The sequence below is a fragment of the Mucor mucedo genome (genome assembly GCF_025094135.1).
Source record: "Mucor mucedo strain NRRL 3635 chromosome Unknown EV154scaffold_114, whole genome shotgun sequence".
NCBI lineage: Eukaryota > Fungi > Mucoromycota > Mucoromycetes > Mucorales > Mucoraceae > Mucor > Mucor mucedo.
This window is the reverse complement of record NW_026252398.1, coordinates 1-13,937: the sequence shown is the minus strand read 5'-3', so window position 1 is coordinate 13,937 and position 13,937 is coordinate 1. Positions and strand designations below refer to the sequence as shown.

Here is a 13,937-nt window from a genome sequence, read left to right as displayed (position 1 = left end):
TTATTTCAAAAAAAAAAGAGTCTTCTCCCAGGAGAAAAAAAAAAATCCGGACTAAAATGTGTGGTGGTAGTCACAGGCCAGAATGAAATAACGCCTTCTTGGCTTGGATTAGCATTGACATGCATGAACATGGTTAGAAATTGTTACAAAAATGTTGTGCTAAAGCGCTATATTATTTGATTTAATTTTTTTATGACTCTATTAAATATCAAAAGCAGATCTTGAGAGGCACTGAGGTAAGGATTTATGAGTGGGCTTGAATGGTCGAAACACAATCTGATGCGTAACTCCAATCATGCATGAGAAGAGAACATCCCTTTGGATAAACGATTATAAGATTTACATATTTAATGGTCACGATTTACATATTTTATAATAGATGTGTACAATTAACGTCTTAAAAAAGACTCGTTGGTCATTCCACGTTGTCGCATGGCACAGACTTGGGCAGCGATGGTAGGACTTGTGTTTCGTGATATAGGGGAAGGGGTTTCTTCTATATCATTTATTAGACATAATGCGTAATTAATATACTATACTACTTTAAATACCTGTAATAGGGGATGGTGTTTCTTTGGTAATGGTAGGATTGGAGCGGAATTTACTAAAGCCTTCTAGTGCCTCATACTCGGCACAGCTAATATCAACAGTATTACTATCGTTATTACTGTAGCCATTCTTCTCATCTAATTGAATATTTTTTAAGTGCTCTATCGGTAGCCGAAGATCATCAACCGATATTCTTCTTCTTGCGATATTTGGATCTCGCGGATATTGATATGGTGCAGGTGATATAAGTGTAGATTCAGATGAGTGTGTAGATGTGGATGATCTACGACGCAAGTCACCATGATAGCCTTCAAAGTCTTCTTGTTGAACTGGTAATGGTGCATAGTAGCTGCTTTGATATGATTCTCGTCTGACCGGCCATGATGAACGGTTACGAGGTACATTGTATGATTTTGTTAATACATCATGACTGTAAAATTGTGACGGGACGTCCTGAGGGTGTGATAAACGATAATTGCTTGATGGATACGGTGCGCTGCTATGAGTCGAGAAAGAAGCTCTTCGTGTGGGTAATGGTAATATCCTACTATTCATCATGGATGTTTGTCCGGGTGGAGGTACAAATGATGTTGCCATAATCAAGTCGGATATATTTCCTTGTCGACCACTCCAACAGTTAAATTCGGTCTTGATTGGACTCATGGGCTCAGTTTTAATTTGAGTTGCGTTTGGTCTGGGTGCCAGATATCCTTGTGCGGAAAAGTTTGTGTCCATTTTGTTAGTTGATCTCGGTGACACTTTTTTGTTCTTCTCATGAGTTTGAGTATGTTGCATCATATTATCAAATCTACTAAACATTCTGCCGCAGTCAGGCACAATGCATTTATACGGTTTCTAGAATGAATGCGTAAGTCAATTGATAAATTTAAATGTTATTAAGTAACTAACTTCTCCTGTATGTTTCCGTTCATGTCTTGCTAAATGCTCACTTCTGGTGAATACCATGTCACAATTTCCATATCCGGAGCATCGAAATAGTTTAGGTGGAGCTCTTTGTCCGCTCGACTTTCTTCTGTTTGGCATTTTTGATAATAATTTAAAAATAAAATAAGAGAGAAAGATGGGAAAATATGTGTGGATTTATTCTGATCGGTCTATTTTAGCCATTTTTTTTTCATGAGTGAAACACCAAAATCTTAATGTGAAAATAAAGCGTTACTCCAGGGCGACTTGAGACACAGATAGAATCTAATTCGCGTTATTCCAGTTGCATTGTCTTATCCGTCACAATCTGTATCACACCCACCTGATCCCTTTTTTTTCATTGACAGTAACCAACTCCCCTGTATGCTGTCACAAATTGCTTTAAAACCACATTTTTGTATCACTGATGTATAGTCTCCTGACATTTTATCTGGTTAATTTTCCTCTGTTTTCAAATTAAACTTATGACCTTCCAGGCACTTGTACCGATACAGATATTTTGCCGTCCAATCAGAATCTATTCACGCATGTGTCTATCTATTAAAATTGATAACAGGCCGACTGAAAAAGGATCTTAATTGGTGCCATGCTTGAAATATAAAAATATTATTGTAATCAATCAGACTTTTGAGTACTGATGAATTAAAGGACATGATAGCTCCTGGGTTCCTTTTTAAAAAGGAGATCTAAATAGTGATTTAAAGATATCAACAGAAATCTCGACCATTTATGCATTGTAACCTAAAATGAGGTTACCTTATAACCAATTACAATTATTTAGTAAATCTCAAAACTAATTTTGCATAAAGAAACTAAAGGAAACAGTAACGAGTGGGTAAGTCTAGAACAAGAGAATGACAAAAAATAATCTTCAAAGTTGTCATTAGTATGATGATACATTATTGCATCATATATATAGAGCTTTAATAAAACGCATTGACATCAATATAGTGTAACATTTTATTCCTCACAAGGTAGGTTAGCAAACACTTCCGTAAGTCCGTGCAGTCGATATCGTCTACTTAGAGCGCTGTTGTAACTGGCGAAAAAGATCTCCTGGAATCTTGTCTCATCACGTCAATATAAATCAGGTGTATAAAATTCAAAACCCGGATAAAAAAGTTTTTTTTTTTAAGACGGACGCCAAAAGAAAAAAGTTATTTCTTTTTTTGTGTCAAGCACCGGGACAATTGAGCATCGGTTCTGGTAAGCCCTCCTTGGTTTTACGGTAAATAAGAAATATAATCACCAACATATGATCATATTCGCTAACCACATGGTATTTAATGTCTACTCACTGGTTCCACTAACGCTAGCAAGCTAACCCCAGGAACAAGGATGGATATGTAACTGTCAGTCGTGTGTATCTTGTTCCTTATGAGTAACGCCGACTGGAGAAACCCCACCCAAACTGCTTTGGGAAGGCCCTCGCTGCATTGTCTTAATGCAGACGTAAATTCCCGATGTCTGAAACATAACGCCCAAGACTCAAGCATCTATTTATACTAAGCAGGAGATTAGTGGTAATATGAACAATCGATCGACTCTAGCTCCCAACAACTGTTATACTCTTTTCGTGAAAGGAAGGGGTTGTATTATGATAACAGAATTCTAGAGTAAGAGAAAGAAAAAAATGGAGGCATTCAATCCGTTGCTATATTTAATTTCTAATGTATGTAAAAGTTTATTTATTATATTATGTTACAAAAAGTGGATGTGAAGAGGGGATTCTATAATTAAAAATAATTTGTGGTTATATTTTCTTGATAAAAAGAGTAAGATTTAATGCTTGGCACCACTTCTCTTCAATAAGGTGACTTCGGCCTTCAATTCAGGTAAAGGACGATGACCAGCAGCGGGAGTAGGCATATAGCCGACCTTAATTAAGTAAGCGTAATAGAGACCCAAGAGATCATCACCCATCAAAGGCTGCTTGATATTATCCAAGGCCAAGACGGCTTGGGTGTTTGAGTCATTCAATTGAGCACTCTTGGTAGATGTTGGTAAATCGTCAAGGACAAAATGAAGAAGAGGGAAGAGAGAATGGTCTTGAGACTTGAGAGTATATTCCATTAACTTGTTTCTCCAATCAATATATTCGGTTTGTTGAACTTGGTAACCATAAGTAAGCAAAGTACCAAACATTTCATTGTAAGTAAAACCAGAAGGATGAGTCACTTGAAGGACACCGAGCTTTGTAGACTCAGCATCATGATAGGCAGCACCAGCGACTACAGAAGCAACATAATCCACAGCACAACAATTGACAGAGTTGGAAATGGCAGGAATATAACCAAGCTCAACACAGCCCTTTAACAAACGCCAAATGAAATCATCGGTATTTGTAACACCGGAGCGAGAATCACCCAAAATATAACCAGGACGAACGATAGTAGCAGGCATGCCTCTGTTTCTTGCCTCCAAAATAAGCTTCTCAGCAACCCACTTACTTTGTCCATAACCATTTTCGAGTCCTGTGCGACCACCCTCAAGATCGTTGTCCTCGGATACAGGAGCACCAGTTTCAATAAATTCAGGGGTATCAAGAACAGAGGTAGAAGAGACGAAATGGAATGATTTTTGTTGTTGTTCAGAAGCTAAACGCATGGCCCAAAGAGTACCAATAACATTAGGAGCACGTAATTGATGGTAAGGATAAATCCAGTGAACAAGGGCACCATTGTGTACAACAGCGTCAGCAGTAGAAGCACAGCGAGTCCAATCGGCCTCAGATAAACCAAGACGATCGCTAGCCAAGTCACCACATATAGCCTCAATACGAGATTCCCAAGCTTCGTTCCAGACCAAATGATCGATAGCAGCTTGCTTGACACGTTGGAAAGCACCGGCAGCATCCTTGGCACGGACAATACATATAACCTTCTTGGTGTTTTCATAGCTCAAGAGCTTATCGAGAATAAAGGCACCCAAGAAACCAGTTCCACCAGTTAAAATAAAAGTACGACCTTCAGCAGAGGGAGTAACCAAAGGACCATAAGTGCTTTGAAGAAATTCGTTGCCCAAAAGCCCAATATCAGCAGCATAATCAACTTCTTCCTTCTTTTCCTCCTTGACAGTATCGAGGCTGCTCTCAAGTAAAAGATCACTGCTTTGCAATTTGGCGACTTCACGAGCAAGACCAGCAATAGTGGGTTCAGCAAAGACAAGACCAAGAGGAGCTTCGACCTGGAATTTTTGTCTGATTTCAAAAATGAGACGAGTGGCAATTAAAGAATGACCACCAATGTCGAAGAAATTGTCATTTAATCCAATAACAGGGTCAGAAGAAGGAAGGAGACTTTTCCAGATGTCATGAATGATTGCTTCATTTTGAGTCATTTTAGGAAGATTGGAATTATCAGAAGTAGCAGCGGTGCTTGCATTCTTGTTAAATTGAGCAGTATCAGGGAAAGGCAAAGCATTCTTGTCAACCTTACCATTAGGAGTAAGAGGCATACGAACCAAGGGAACAAAGATGGCAGGAATAGCATAGGATGGAAGCTTTTGCTTCAAGTAATCACGGATATTCTTGATCAATCTACGGAAGTGGTAGCTGGAACGCAATTCATTCTCATCGTGGCTATCACCATTCTCTTCTGTGGCACTGGCAAAATCACCTTCAGCGGCAGCTTGGTTAGGGACAAAATAGGCAACAAGAGTCTGTTCTTCGTTCTTATCACGACGCACCAGAGTAACGTTTTCACGAATGTAAGGATGTTGAGATAAATGTGTATCGATTTCACCTAATTCAATACGGAAACCACGGATCTTGACTTGATCATCAGCTCTGCCAGTACATTCAACGTTACCATCAGGACGATAACGACCCAAATCACCAGAACGATACATACGATCACGCTTGCCCAAGTAATATTGCTTCCAGGCATCACCTTCAACACAGGATTCATCCTTACCGTCATCAACACAAGGTGCGGGGACAAACCAGTTAGGAATAAATTTTTCAGCAGTAGCCTCAGGTAATTGCAAGTAACCTTCAGCAAGACCAGGCGCACGAACATAAATCTCACCAATCTCACCAACACCACACATCTTTGTACGATCATGGCGGTTGACAACTAAAAGTTGAACATTGACCATACCCTTACCGGCAGCAATCACTTCCTTTTGAGATGACAAGAAAGCAGGATGTGAAGAACGAGCAGGAACAATGAAATGTGAGACTGAACGCTGAGTTTCAGTGGTACCATACATATTGATGACAGCAACATTTGGAGCAAATTTCTGAATACGAGCAGCATCACGCTTGGTCAAGATGTCACCGACAAAGAAGGCATTGATAAGAGAAGGGATTTCAACTTGAGCATGAGAGGATAAAAGTTGACCCATAGCAGGAGTTAAATGAGTCACTGTCACCTTGGACTTACTCATCCATTCAGCTAACTTTCCAGGAATACCAATATCTTCAGCAGTAGGAATATGCAATTCAGAACCCAAAAAGAGAGGTGTAAAAATATCACGTTGGATAGGATCATGAGCAATACCAGAAAGCATAGTGAATTTATCGGACTCGGAAATACCAAAAGTCTCGGCCATCCAAGGATAGAAATGGGTTAAAGAGAAATGTCTACCACGAACACCCTTAGGAATACCAGTACTACCACTAGTGAAACTCAATGTACCAATACTATCAGGACCAATAACAATACCAGTATCTTGAGAAGCCTTTGCACGAACACTATCAAGTACATCCACACCATCCAAAGCTCCACCGGATAAAACACCATCCTTACCAATCTTGAGATTGGGAATCTCGCACACGATATTTTGTTCCTTCTTAATATAATCTCTTACAGAGTCAGCAATCTTACCGGCTTCCTTTAGGACAATCAAACCACGAGGCTTGGCAACAGAAAGATAGATTTCTTGACGAGCAGGAGGATAAGCAGGATCAATTACACTAAAAGTAGCACCTGACTTGAGGACACCCATAATTGCAATAACAAGATCCACACCTCTATAAGCATAAATCATGACAACATCCTCTCTTTGAATACCTCCAGCGACCAAATGATGAGCGACGGTATTGGATGCATGATGGATAGTTTCATAATTATAAGTGATAGTGTCTGTCGAGTTTTCCAGTGATTCTACAATGCAAGTACGACTGGGATGCTTCTTAGCGTTAGCGGAAAAAATATCAGTAATAGCACCTCTCCATTGCGACCAATGCAAATCGGCAGTAGGATCAGGGAGCGGAGATCCAGCTAATCCAGAGTCAGACAAAGGGATCTGTCCAACAGCTTGCGACTTGGCTCCAGTTTCAATGATGGTGGCTAATTGAGAAAACAAATATTCAATACGTCTTGGGGAAAATAAGATTTGGTTATAAACAACACGGATATTGACGGGACGGAAGAAAGATGTTCTTAAAGATGAAGTTGATTCGGGTGATGAAATATATACAGTTAAATCAGAACTAGCAGAGTTGCTAGCTAAATGTTGTTGAGAGGGTGTATCAATTTCGTTATAAAAACGAACGCGACATAAAGGACGTCTACTATCGGGATCTGTTCCTTCATAAATAGCATCTGATAATTGTTCAAAGGGGACCTCTTGGCTCAATGCCTCTTTTTCAACCTAATCCAAAAAAGCTCGTTAGATACCAAAATACAGCACCTTTCTATGTAAAAATAAATAAATCTAAATTTACCTTTGCCACCATCTCAATGACGTTTTCAAATGTAGTAGAAGGATCCACGTTAAGTCTCAAGACGAGAGGGTTTCCGGATGGAGAAGAAGTACCGATAGCGAATTCTTCATCGCCAGTATATCTTTGAAGGAGCACAGAGAATGCAGCCAAAATAACAGAGAAGGGTGTAGGACGAACATCAGACATAGATACTTGAACGAGACTCATCAATGTCTTTTCGGAAAGATCAAATGTTTGAACTTCTTCGACTGTACGAGCAGGTGAAGGTCTTGGATAATCGGTGGGTACTTGCAAGTCTGTCAAGTTATGGAGACGATTCTTCCATGCTGCTATATTTTCATTAGCATTCACCATTTTTTATATGTGTGTATTTTTCAGAAGAAGAAAAAAAAAGGATAAAGGGATATTTATTCTAAAAAATGCAAATAAAATCAAATCGTTATAAATACCCTGTAACCTAATTACTTATTATGGGAATTCATATAGAGATGGAAAAGAGATCAACAGTCATGGAGCCTTAAAACTCGGGCTTTCAAAAAATATCTAGCTAGAAATCAATCAAAAAGATGAAACTTCCTTATTAGGCTTTTGCGAAAAGATTGAAATGATCAAATTGGCAACTTTTACCACATCATCATGATTTATCAAAACAGAATCTTTTATTTCGCTTTAAATTATAAGCTCAAACGGGGCTCTTCTCTCACTTACACTAACAATTAAGTTCTTGTTTTTTCCGATATCATTTGTGACTATATTGCACAAAGGAAGATTACCTTCATGCGTTATTCGCAATAAATTTTGGGAGAAATAACGCAGACATTTATGTCAATTTTAAGGTACCAACTAGTTAAATTCTTATGCTCTGCTATACCTATTATTTAACATCACTATCCATGAAAATGCAACCAAAGAGTGGTTTAAGCCAACAAACATTGCAGTTAGAAGTCAGCAAATGGGGGGGGGGGTTTTACCTTTTGCATAAAGCTATTAACCTAATTTGTTTATGGAATATACAAGTTGTAGGCATTTGGGCATTTCTCTTCATCCCATTACAAAATCATTTTTGTCACTGAATTATATTTTATTAAAGTATCTGATTGATGACAGCCCATCAAACAAAGCTAATATCCAACTCATCATAGAAAATCAGGATTATAGCAAGGAAAACTCAAAAAGTAAGTGTCGCCACACGATGTTGATTAAATCATTTTTAGAAAATAGTGCTATGAAAAAAATAAAGAAAGTATATTCATTGTTCCTCTGGAAGTTATAACGCCCGTATTTTATTGCGTGCAAAGAACCGTTTCAAAACTCCGCCTCAATGTATTGCACGGTACCTCCTCATGCATTGTGCTATGAGCATACCCAAATACCATTTCCTATCCAAACTGGTCCAAATGCCATTCTTTTTTTAATTAATATGTACGGTTAAATGCTTGTTTATATATTAAGTATATGAGCGTGAGGTCTTTTTTATGAGTTTACTAATCTTGAGCCGGTTTAGGACTTGCATCTCTACCATTAGTTGTTTCTTCCAAGTCAATATTGTCAGATGCAACTCTTGAGTAGCTGAGTTTGCTATTTACTGCCTTGTAATATCGAGTGACAATGATCGCAAAATAGAACTACGTGTAGAAAAAAAAACGAAGAAAGGTTAATAAAGCTGCCTATTATTTTTGTTTTGACTTTGTTCATATTACATGAATTAATCTTAATAAAACCAAAACGGCAATGCTGACTTGACTTTCCATTTTAAACAAACGTTCATGCTCAGCTAAGGCTTCCGGGTCTTTTGCCGATGAATCGGATAAACTATGATCTGTATAAACAAACCATGTCACTCCAAACCAAATTGTTGAGAACAAACTCACAACACAGTCCAGCCAAAACATCATTGTATACCAACGAAGAATTCGTACTTTGTCCTATTTTTATTTTTTTATTTTTATATGTGTTGGTAACTTGTTTCTAGCGTATTCATGCATTTTTTTTCTGGGGCGGAAAGACTTACCTGGTGCAAACCGTATAAGCCATACGAAAAGACTGCAATTGCAAATACGCAGTAAAAATACACCAGAGTTGCTATTTTGTCACTAAAATCAAATGATAGAATACCATAGAATCCAGATAGTTTGTTCAACTTTCGATGAGTTTAACACGATGTCTATGATGAAGGTTAAAAATTACTTACGATGCCAAATATTGTAATGAGAGTAACGCCTATAATCGTTTCAGAATTAAAATTTTAGAGTCCCATATATGACATCACAAACCTGTCTTTATTGGAACAATTCCACAACAATGCCTTCCTTTTGCAAATGGCATATTTTCTGATCAGCGAGTGTGCAAAAAGAAGCTTTTTTGGGTCGGAATTCAATCTTTGGCTTCTTATAAACTGATACTCCGGTGCCACCGGTGCCACCTGTGCCGATTGGTGGAAATGGAAAAATATGCCCGTGGGTCTTCATTGGTTACAGTATTAGCACTTTAAATTCATACCTTAAAATGTTTTCAGATGAACAAAAATATATTTCAGACAGCAGTAAAAAAAAAAAAAATCAGACAGACGTGAATATATATATATTCAGATAGAATAAGAGAAATACTCAATCGATCTAAATATCTACCTTCGCTATGACAAAATTGAATATGAGAAAATTACTTATAATTATACGTTAACGGGATTTTTTCTTCTGTTTATTTTATTTTACGATCATACACGAGTAAGAATCTCGAACCTGAGGGCTGAAAACAAAGATAGTCTGTTTTCTACAAGCTTTAAACATACTGTCACATTGTAAATCTTATAAGGCATCAATGTTAGATCATGTTTAAATGCCCAGTCTTTCCAAAAAACATGTTGCCTACCACCGCAAAATCCCAGAGACGGCCAATTTTTGGCAAATAGTTACCTGTCACGGATACGGTCAATTTTAGAGTCACCGTATCCGTGACGGATACGGCCAATTTTTCCAATTTTTCACCGTAACCGTGACGGACGCGGATTTTAAATTCACCATATCCGTGACGGATACGGCCAATTGTTCCCATTTTTCACCATATCCGTGACGGATACTGCCATTATTTTATTATTTTCACCATATCCGTGACGGATACTGCCATTATTTTATTATTTTCACCATATCCGTGACGGATACTGCCATTATTTTATTATTTTCACCGTATCCGTGACTGAAAGGGTCAATTTATTTCCGTTATTGACCGTGCATTTGACGGATTTTATGGAATTGTTCAGGGTTATATCCTATATTTTCCGGAATCTTTAAACACTCATTGCTATTGCAAAAATTAATACACCGTTGTACTGTTGGACAGTTATATTTAATAGTTATGTTTATAAAAAAAAATTATTTATTATGTGAAGACAATTTGTATTGATAATAAAAGATATTACGATGTATTTTATTAAAAGAATATATTATGAGAGCTATTAAAAAGAAATAAAGACCAAATTCTAATACGGTGTAGCCCATTGTTTGGTAGTGGAGTATCATAAATAGAACAGTGATAATCCTATAATCAAAATTATTAATAGGCGATTAACATATTTCATATGTATCATTTTATATACCTTATTCTATAGCCAACTTCATTGCCATTTTATCTATAACAATATTATCAGAATATATCAACACAAACAAAGAGATCAAGTTACTTAAGTTTCAATAAACACGAGCAGAAACTAAAAAAATAGCAATGACTCACCTTATCAGATGCCAAAATACCACACACAATAGTTTACATCGGGAAAGCTTTAGACAGTAACAGAGTATGCCACATTTTATTATTTACAGAATATTTATATAAAAAAGAATTGGGGAAAGAAGAGTAGTTTGTAAAAATAATCTTTTAAATAAGAGTGCGAAACTTATGTAACGTCAAACACACAGAATGGTCAAAAGATTGACCGTATCCGCTACGGTGACGGGATTATCAAAAGTTGACCGTATCCGTGACGGTGACGGTATGGTCAAAAATTGGCCGTGGCCGTGACGGAGACGGAATCATCAAAAATTGACCATATCCGTGACGGAGACGGTCAATTTATAATCTTGCCCCGTCCAGGATACAGAATGACAAAAAATTGACCAGATCCGTCACGGATACGGTCAATTTATAAACTTGCCCCGTCCAGGATACAGAATGAGCGAAAATTGACCAGATCCGTCACGGATACGGTCATTTTTCAAAAATTCCCGTCCAGGATACAGAATAGCCAAAAATTGACCAGATCCGTCACGGATACGGCCAAAATCGTTGTTAACCTTCACCGTAATTTTGCGGTGTACTATTTACAAACACTTTGACCCAATTTTTGGTCAAAACAATTATAACTCTCTTATACAAGTATCTAAGGAAGATATTTATGGAACACTATAAATGTTCAATAGGAACATCTCTACTCCTTTCATTACAGTCAACGAAATTAGATTGCGCCAATAAAAAAATTGCAGGACACAAACAAAGGTGATGTAGGTCAGCATCGCAATTTAAACATTTTATCAGGTTTAAGCTTTGAACTTAGTAAAATAAATTGAAAAACTGCATATGTATTGAGGCGTTTTTATATATATATATATATATATCTCGTACTTACCGCATATTTTGTCTTTAATGCATAGATAAAGTAGTTACATATAATATTTTCAAAGTTTTCAATATAATAATTATTGTACGTTGTTGCGACAGTCTCGCATGCAGTTGATAAAGATTGTCCATAATTTTTTAACCCATTTTCTGGAACAAACAAGTTACCATTCATAGTGGCGGATAGTCCAGCAAAAGAGCTTATAAGTTGAGGCAAATCTAAATTCTGACCTGCAGGTCGTTCCTTTTTCTTGTCTTTGTACGCCTGTAGAATTGACCTTACTTCATTTGAGCTACCCCTAATGACCCTTGAAATAGTATACCAAAAAATTGTTCAAAGAAGTCATTTGTTAACTTGGTTGGGTATTGCAGAATAAAAAAGTTAACAAATAGTTGGGCTTTGAATAAGACTTCACAGATAGAACTTGATATATCTTTGATCTTTTTAAAGAGCTGGTTTTGTTTTGAGTATTAATGCAGAAAGTATCAAATGGAACAGACAAAGTATATCTTTGATAGTTTAATCCAAGTTTGATTTTTAGAAGTTCTGATAGCTTTAGATTATAGTTTTTGTATTGACGACTTCTCGCAGAATTATGCCCCTTCTCTTGGCAGGAGCTACATTTACTGCTGGAGGATGATGCTGCTGAAGTGCTAGCTTAGCGACTTCTCTTTGTACTCTTTTTTGCTATTATTACATGAGGAGAGTCTTTTCTCTTAATAGCTTTATATACAAAAATTAGTTTGTGATACATAGGAAATGTATAAAGTGTTTCTTTTCTCTTACATGTCCTCTTAGGGGTTTGAGTGGTTGAGCTTTCCTTCGCACTATCAGATTTAACCTTTTCCAGCTTTGCACGTTTTTTGAGGATAATTAATTTCTCCACCTCGGGGTAAATAGGTGTACGTGGCATTAGTTAATTGAAATAGAAGTAAAAAGAGTTCAAGACAACTTTTTTTCAATCAAAATTAAATAAACAAGAATGCGAAAGTCGGCTGTATCAAGAAATTAGTGTATAATCATGTATATGATCAAGTATTTACACATCCCCAGCTATCTTCTATACCTGTTGATATTCTCGCCCTTTTTGATCCGCATGTGGGCAATAATATCACAGGTTTCTTAGATCCTTTAATTTTAGAGGTGAAGGATCGCATTTCTACGCTTCCGCTATATAAAGAAAGGTTGAACAATGAACCCTTCAGAATTTTACAGCGTTATGGTATATCCTTAAAAAATACGATGATATATACAACGCCCAAGCTACTCAAAATGACAAAATCGATTCGATGAAAGCTCCACTCCCAAGACGTTTTAGTTTATTCCAAATCCTTCATTACACTGGCGGTTCATGAAGATTGATTCCCAGAACCTAAGTGGAATTTTTCCAGATGCTAAGCAGAATAAACAACCTAATGAATCCTCTTTCGATCATCAACAAAAATGCTCTATCAAATATTTAACTTTAAGAGGCTGGGTATTCAGAAGTATGCCTTACTATTACATATATCTATGAATCGAACTAGCGACTAATATATAAATATAGTTATGAAAATCTTCAAGCATTGCCTGAGCAAAAAGAAAAATATTTCTCAACGGATTATATACTGATGGCTACACTTGCAGAGTTCTTTTTGCTAGAAAAGTTCTTCGATCCTCACCAGAAGAGAACATCCGTCTAGAGTTAGATGATTTTTCAAGCGAAGAGGTCAACAAGCACTTCCGTCCGTGTACTGTAAGATCCAGGAAGACGAGAACCGTTTTGTGCTAAAATCGCACTTAGAAATAATAAAATAAAATAAATAAATCGTCGATCCCACATGATCGACTCATATACCAAATACAATATCACAAAAGAAAAGAACATCAGGTATAAAAACTGAGTTACTACTTTAGAACTCAGTTTGACTTAAGATTTCTTAGAACCATCGTCCTCTCAATTCTGACAGAACAATAAGACTAGTTCATTGTTTACGAATCAATCCAATCATAAAGGCAATAACTGCTTAAATTTAAGGCACCATCGGACATGTATTATACCACCCAATGGTACCTTCATTAACTATTAGATAACCGTTTAAAATACAGATCCCAATAACTATAAATGCCCTGCCTTCTACTATAATGTACAAGGTAATTCAGTTTTAAAACTAATAATAAGAA

At 36.9% G+C, this 13,937-nt stretch overlaps 5 protein-coding genes across 5 annotated transcripts; all 5 read right to left on the bottom strand.

Moving 5' to 3' along the window:
- Positions 1 to 6: 6 nt before the first annotated feature.
- On the bottom strand, positions 7 to 1,622 carry EV154DRAFT_27034 (uncharacterized protein). Its single transcript, XM_051594701.1, has 3 exons — positions 1,459 to 1,622; positions 552 to 1,404; positions 7 to 496 (listed from the first exon to the last, which is right to left on the bottom strand). Exons 1-3 carry the CDS (start codon positions 1,591 to 1,593, stop codon positions 390 to 392), a joined length of 1,095 nt encoding a protein of 364 aa, XP_051453511.1. The 5' UTR covers positions 1,594 to 1,622; the 3' UTR covers positions 7 to 389.
- Positions 1,623 to 2,454: 832 nt separating this feature from the next.
- EV154DRAFT_485378 (uncharacterized protein) lies at positions 2,455 to 2,990 on the bottom strand (the record flags this gene model as incomplete). Its single annotated transcript, XM_051598750.1, has 2 exons — positions 2,455 to 2,562; positions 2,793 to 2,990. The coding sequence occupies 2 exons, from the start codon at positions 2,988 to 2,990 to the stop codon at positions 2,455 to 2,457; spliced, it is 306 nt and encodes a 101-aa protein (XP_051453510.1).
- A 179-nt stretch (positions 2,991 to 3,169) lies between these two features.
- On the bottom strand, positions 3,170 to 7,546 carry EV154DRAFT_605836 (L-aminoadipate-semialdehyde dehydrogenase). Its single transcript, XM_051607496.1, has 2 exons — positions 7,166 to 7,546; positions 3,170 to 7,092 (listed from the first exon to the last, which is right to left on the bottom strand). Exons 1-2 carry the CDS (start codon positions 7,517 to 7,519, stop codon positions 3,277 to 3,279), a joined length of 4,170 nt encoding a protein of 1,389 aa, XP_051453509.1. The 5' UTR covers positions 7,520 to 7,546; the 3' UTR covers positions 3,170 to 3,276.
- An 839-nt stretch (positions 7,547 to 8,385) lies between these two features.
- EV154DRAFT_26970 (uncharacterized protein) lies at positions 8,386 to 9,251 on the bottom strand. The gene is made up of 3 exons (XM_051594695.1): positions 9,177 to 9,251; positions 8,866 to 9,090; positions 8,386 to 8,790 (listed from the first exon to the last, which is right to left on the bottom strand). The coding sequence occupies exons 2-3, from the start codon at positions 9,058 to 9,060 to the stop codon at positions 8,650 to 8,652; spliced, it is 336 nt and encodes a 111-aa protein (XP_051453508.1). The 5' UTR covers positions 9,061 to 9,090; positions 9,177 to 9,251; the 3' UTR covers positions 8,386 to 8,649.
- Positions 9,252 to 10,554: 1,303 nt separating this feature from the next.
- EV154DRAFT_554865 (uncharacterized protein) lies at positions 10,555 to 12,687 on the bottom strand (the record flags this gene model as incomplete). The annotated part of the gene is made up of 6 exons (XM_051605238.1): positions 10,555 to 10,699; positions 10,758 to 10,790; positions 11,346 to 11,451; positions 11,784 to 12,038; positions 12,472 to 12,497; positions 12,561 to 12,687. The coding sequence occupies 5 exons, from the start codon at positions 12,685 to 12,687 to the stop codon at positions 10,759 to 10,761; spliced, it is 546 nt and encodes a 181-aa protein (XP_051453507.1). The 3' UTR covers positions 10,555 to 10,699; position 10,758.
- Between the last annotated feature and the right edge of the window lie 1,250 nt (positions 12,688 to 13,937).

Coding starts and splice junctions, on each gene's coding strand:
- EV154DRAFT_27034 (XM_051594701.1), bottom strand. CDS start 1,593: ATGCCAAACAGAAGAAAGTCGAGCGGACAAAGAGCTCCACCTAAACTA. Junction 1,405..1,458: donor AACGGAAACATACAGGAGAA/GTTAGTTACTTA, acceptor CATTCATTCTAG/AAACCGTATAAATGCATTGT. Junction 497..551: donor AACACCATCCCCTATTACAG/GTATTTAAAGTA, acceptor TAAATGATATAG/AAGAAACCCCTTCCCCTATA.
- EV154DRAFT_605836 (XM_051607496.1), bottom strand. CDS start 7,519: ATGGTGAATGCTAATGAAAATATAGCAGCATGGAAGAATCGTCTCCAT. Junction 7,093..7,165: donor TCATTGAGATGGTGGCAAAG/GTAAATTTAGAT, acceptor TTTTTGGATTAG/GTTGAAAAAGAGGCATTGAG.
- EV154DRAFT_26970 (XM_051594695.1), bottom strand. CDS start 9,060: ATGATGTTTTGGCTGGACTGTGTTGTGAGTTTGTTCTCAACAATTTGG. Junction 8,791..8,865: donor TTTTATTAAGATTAATTCAT/GTAATATGAACA, acceptor TTCTACACGTAG/TTCTATTTTGCGATCATTGT.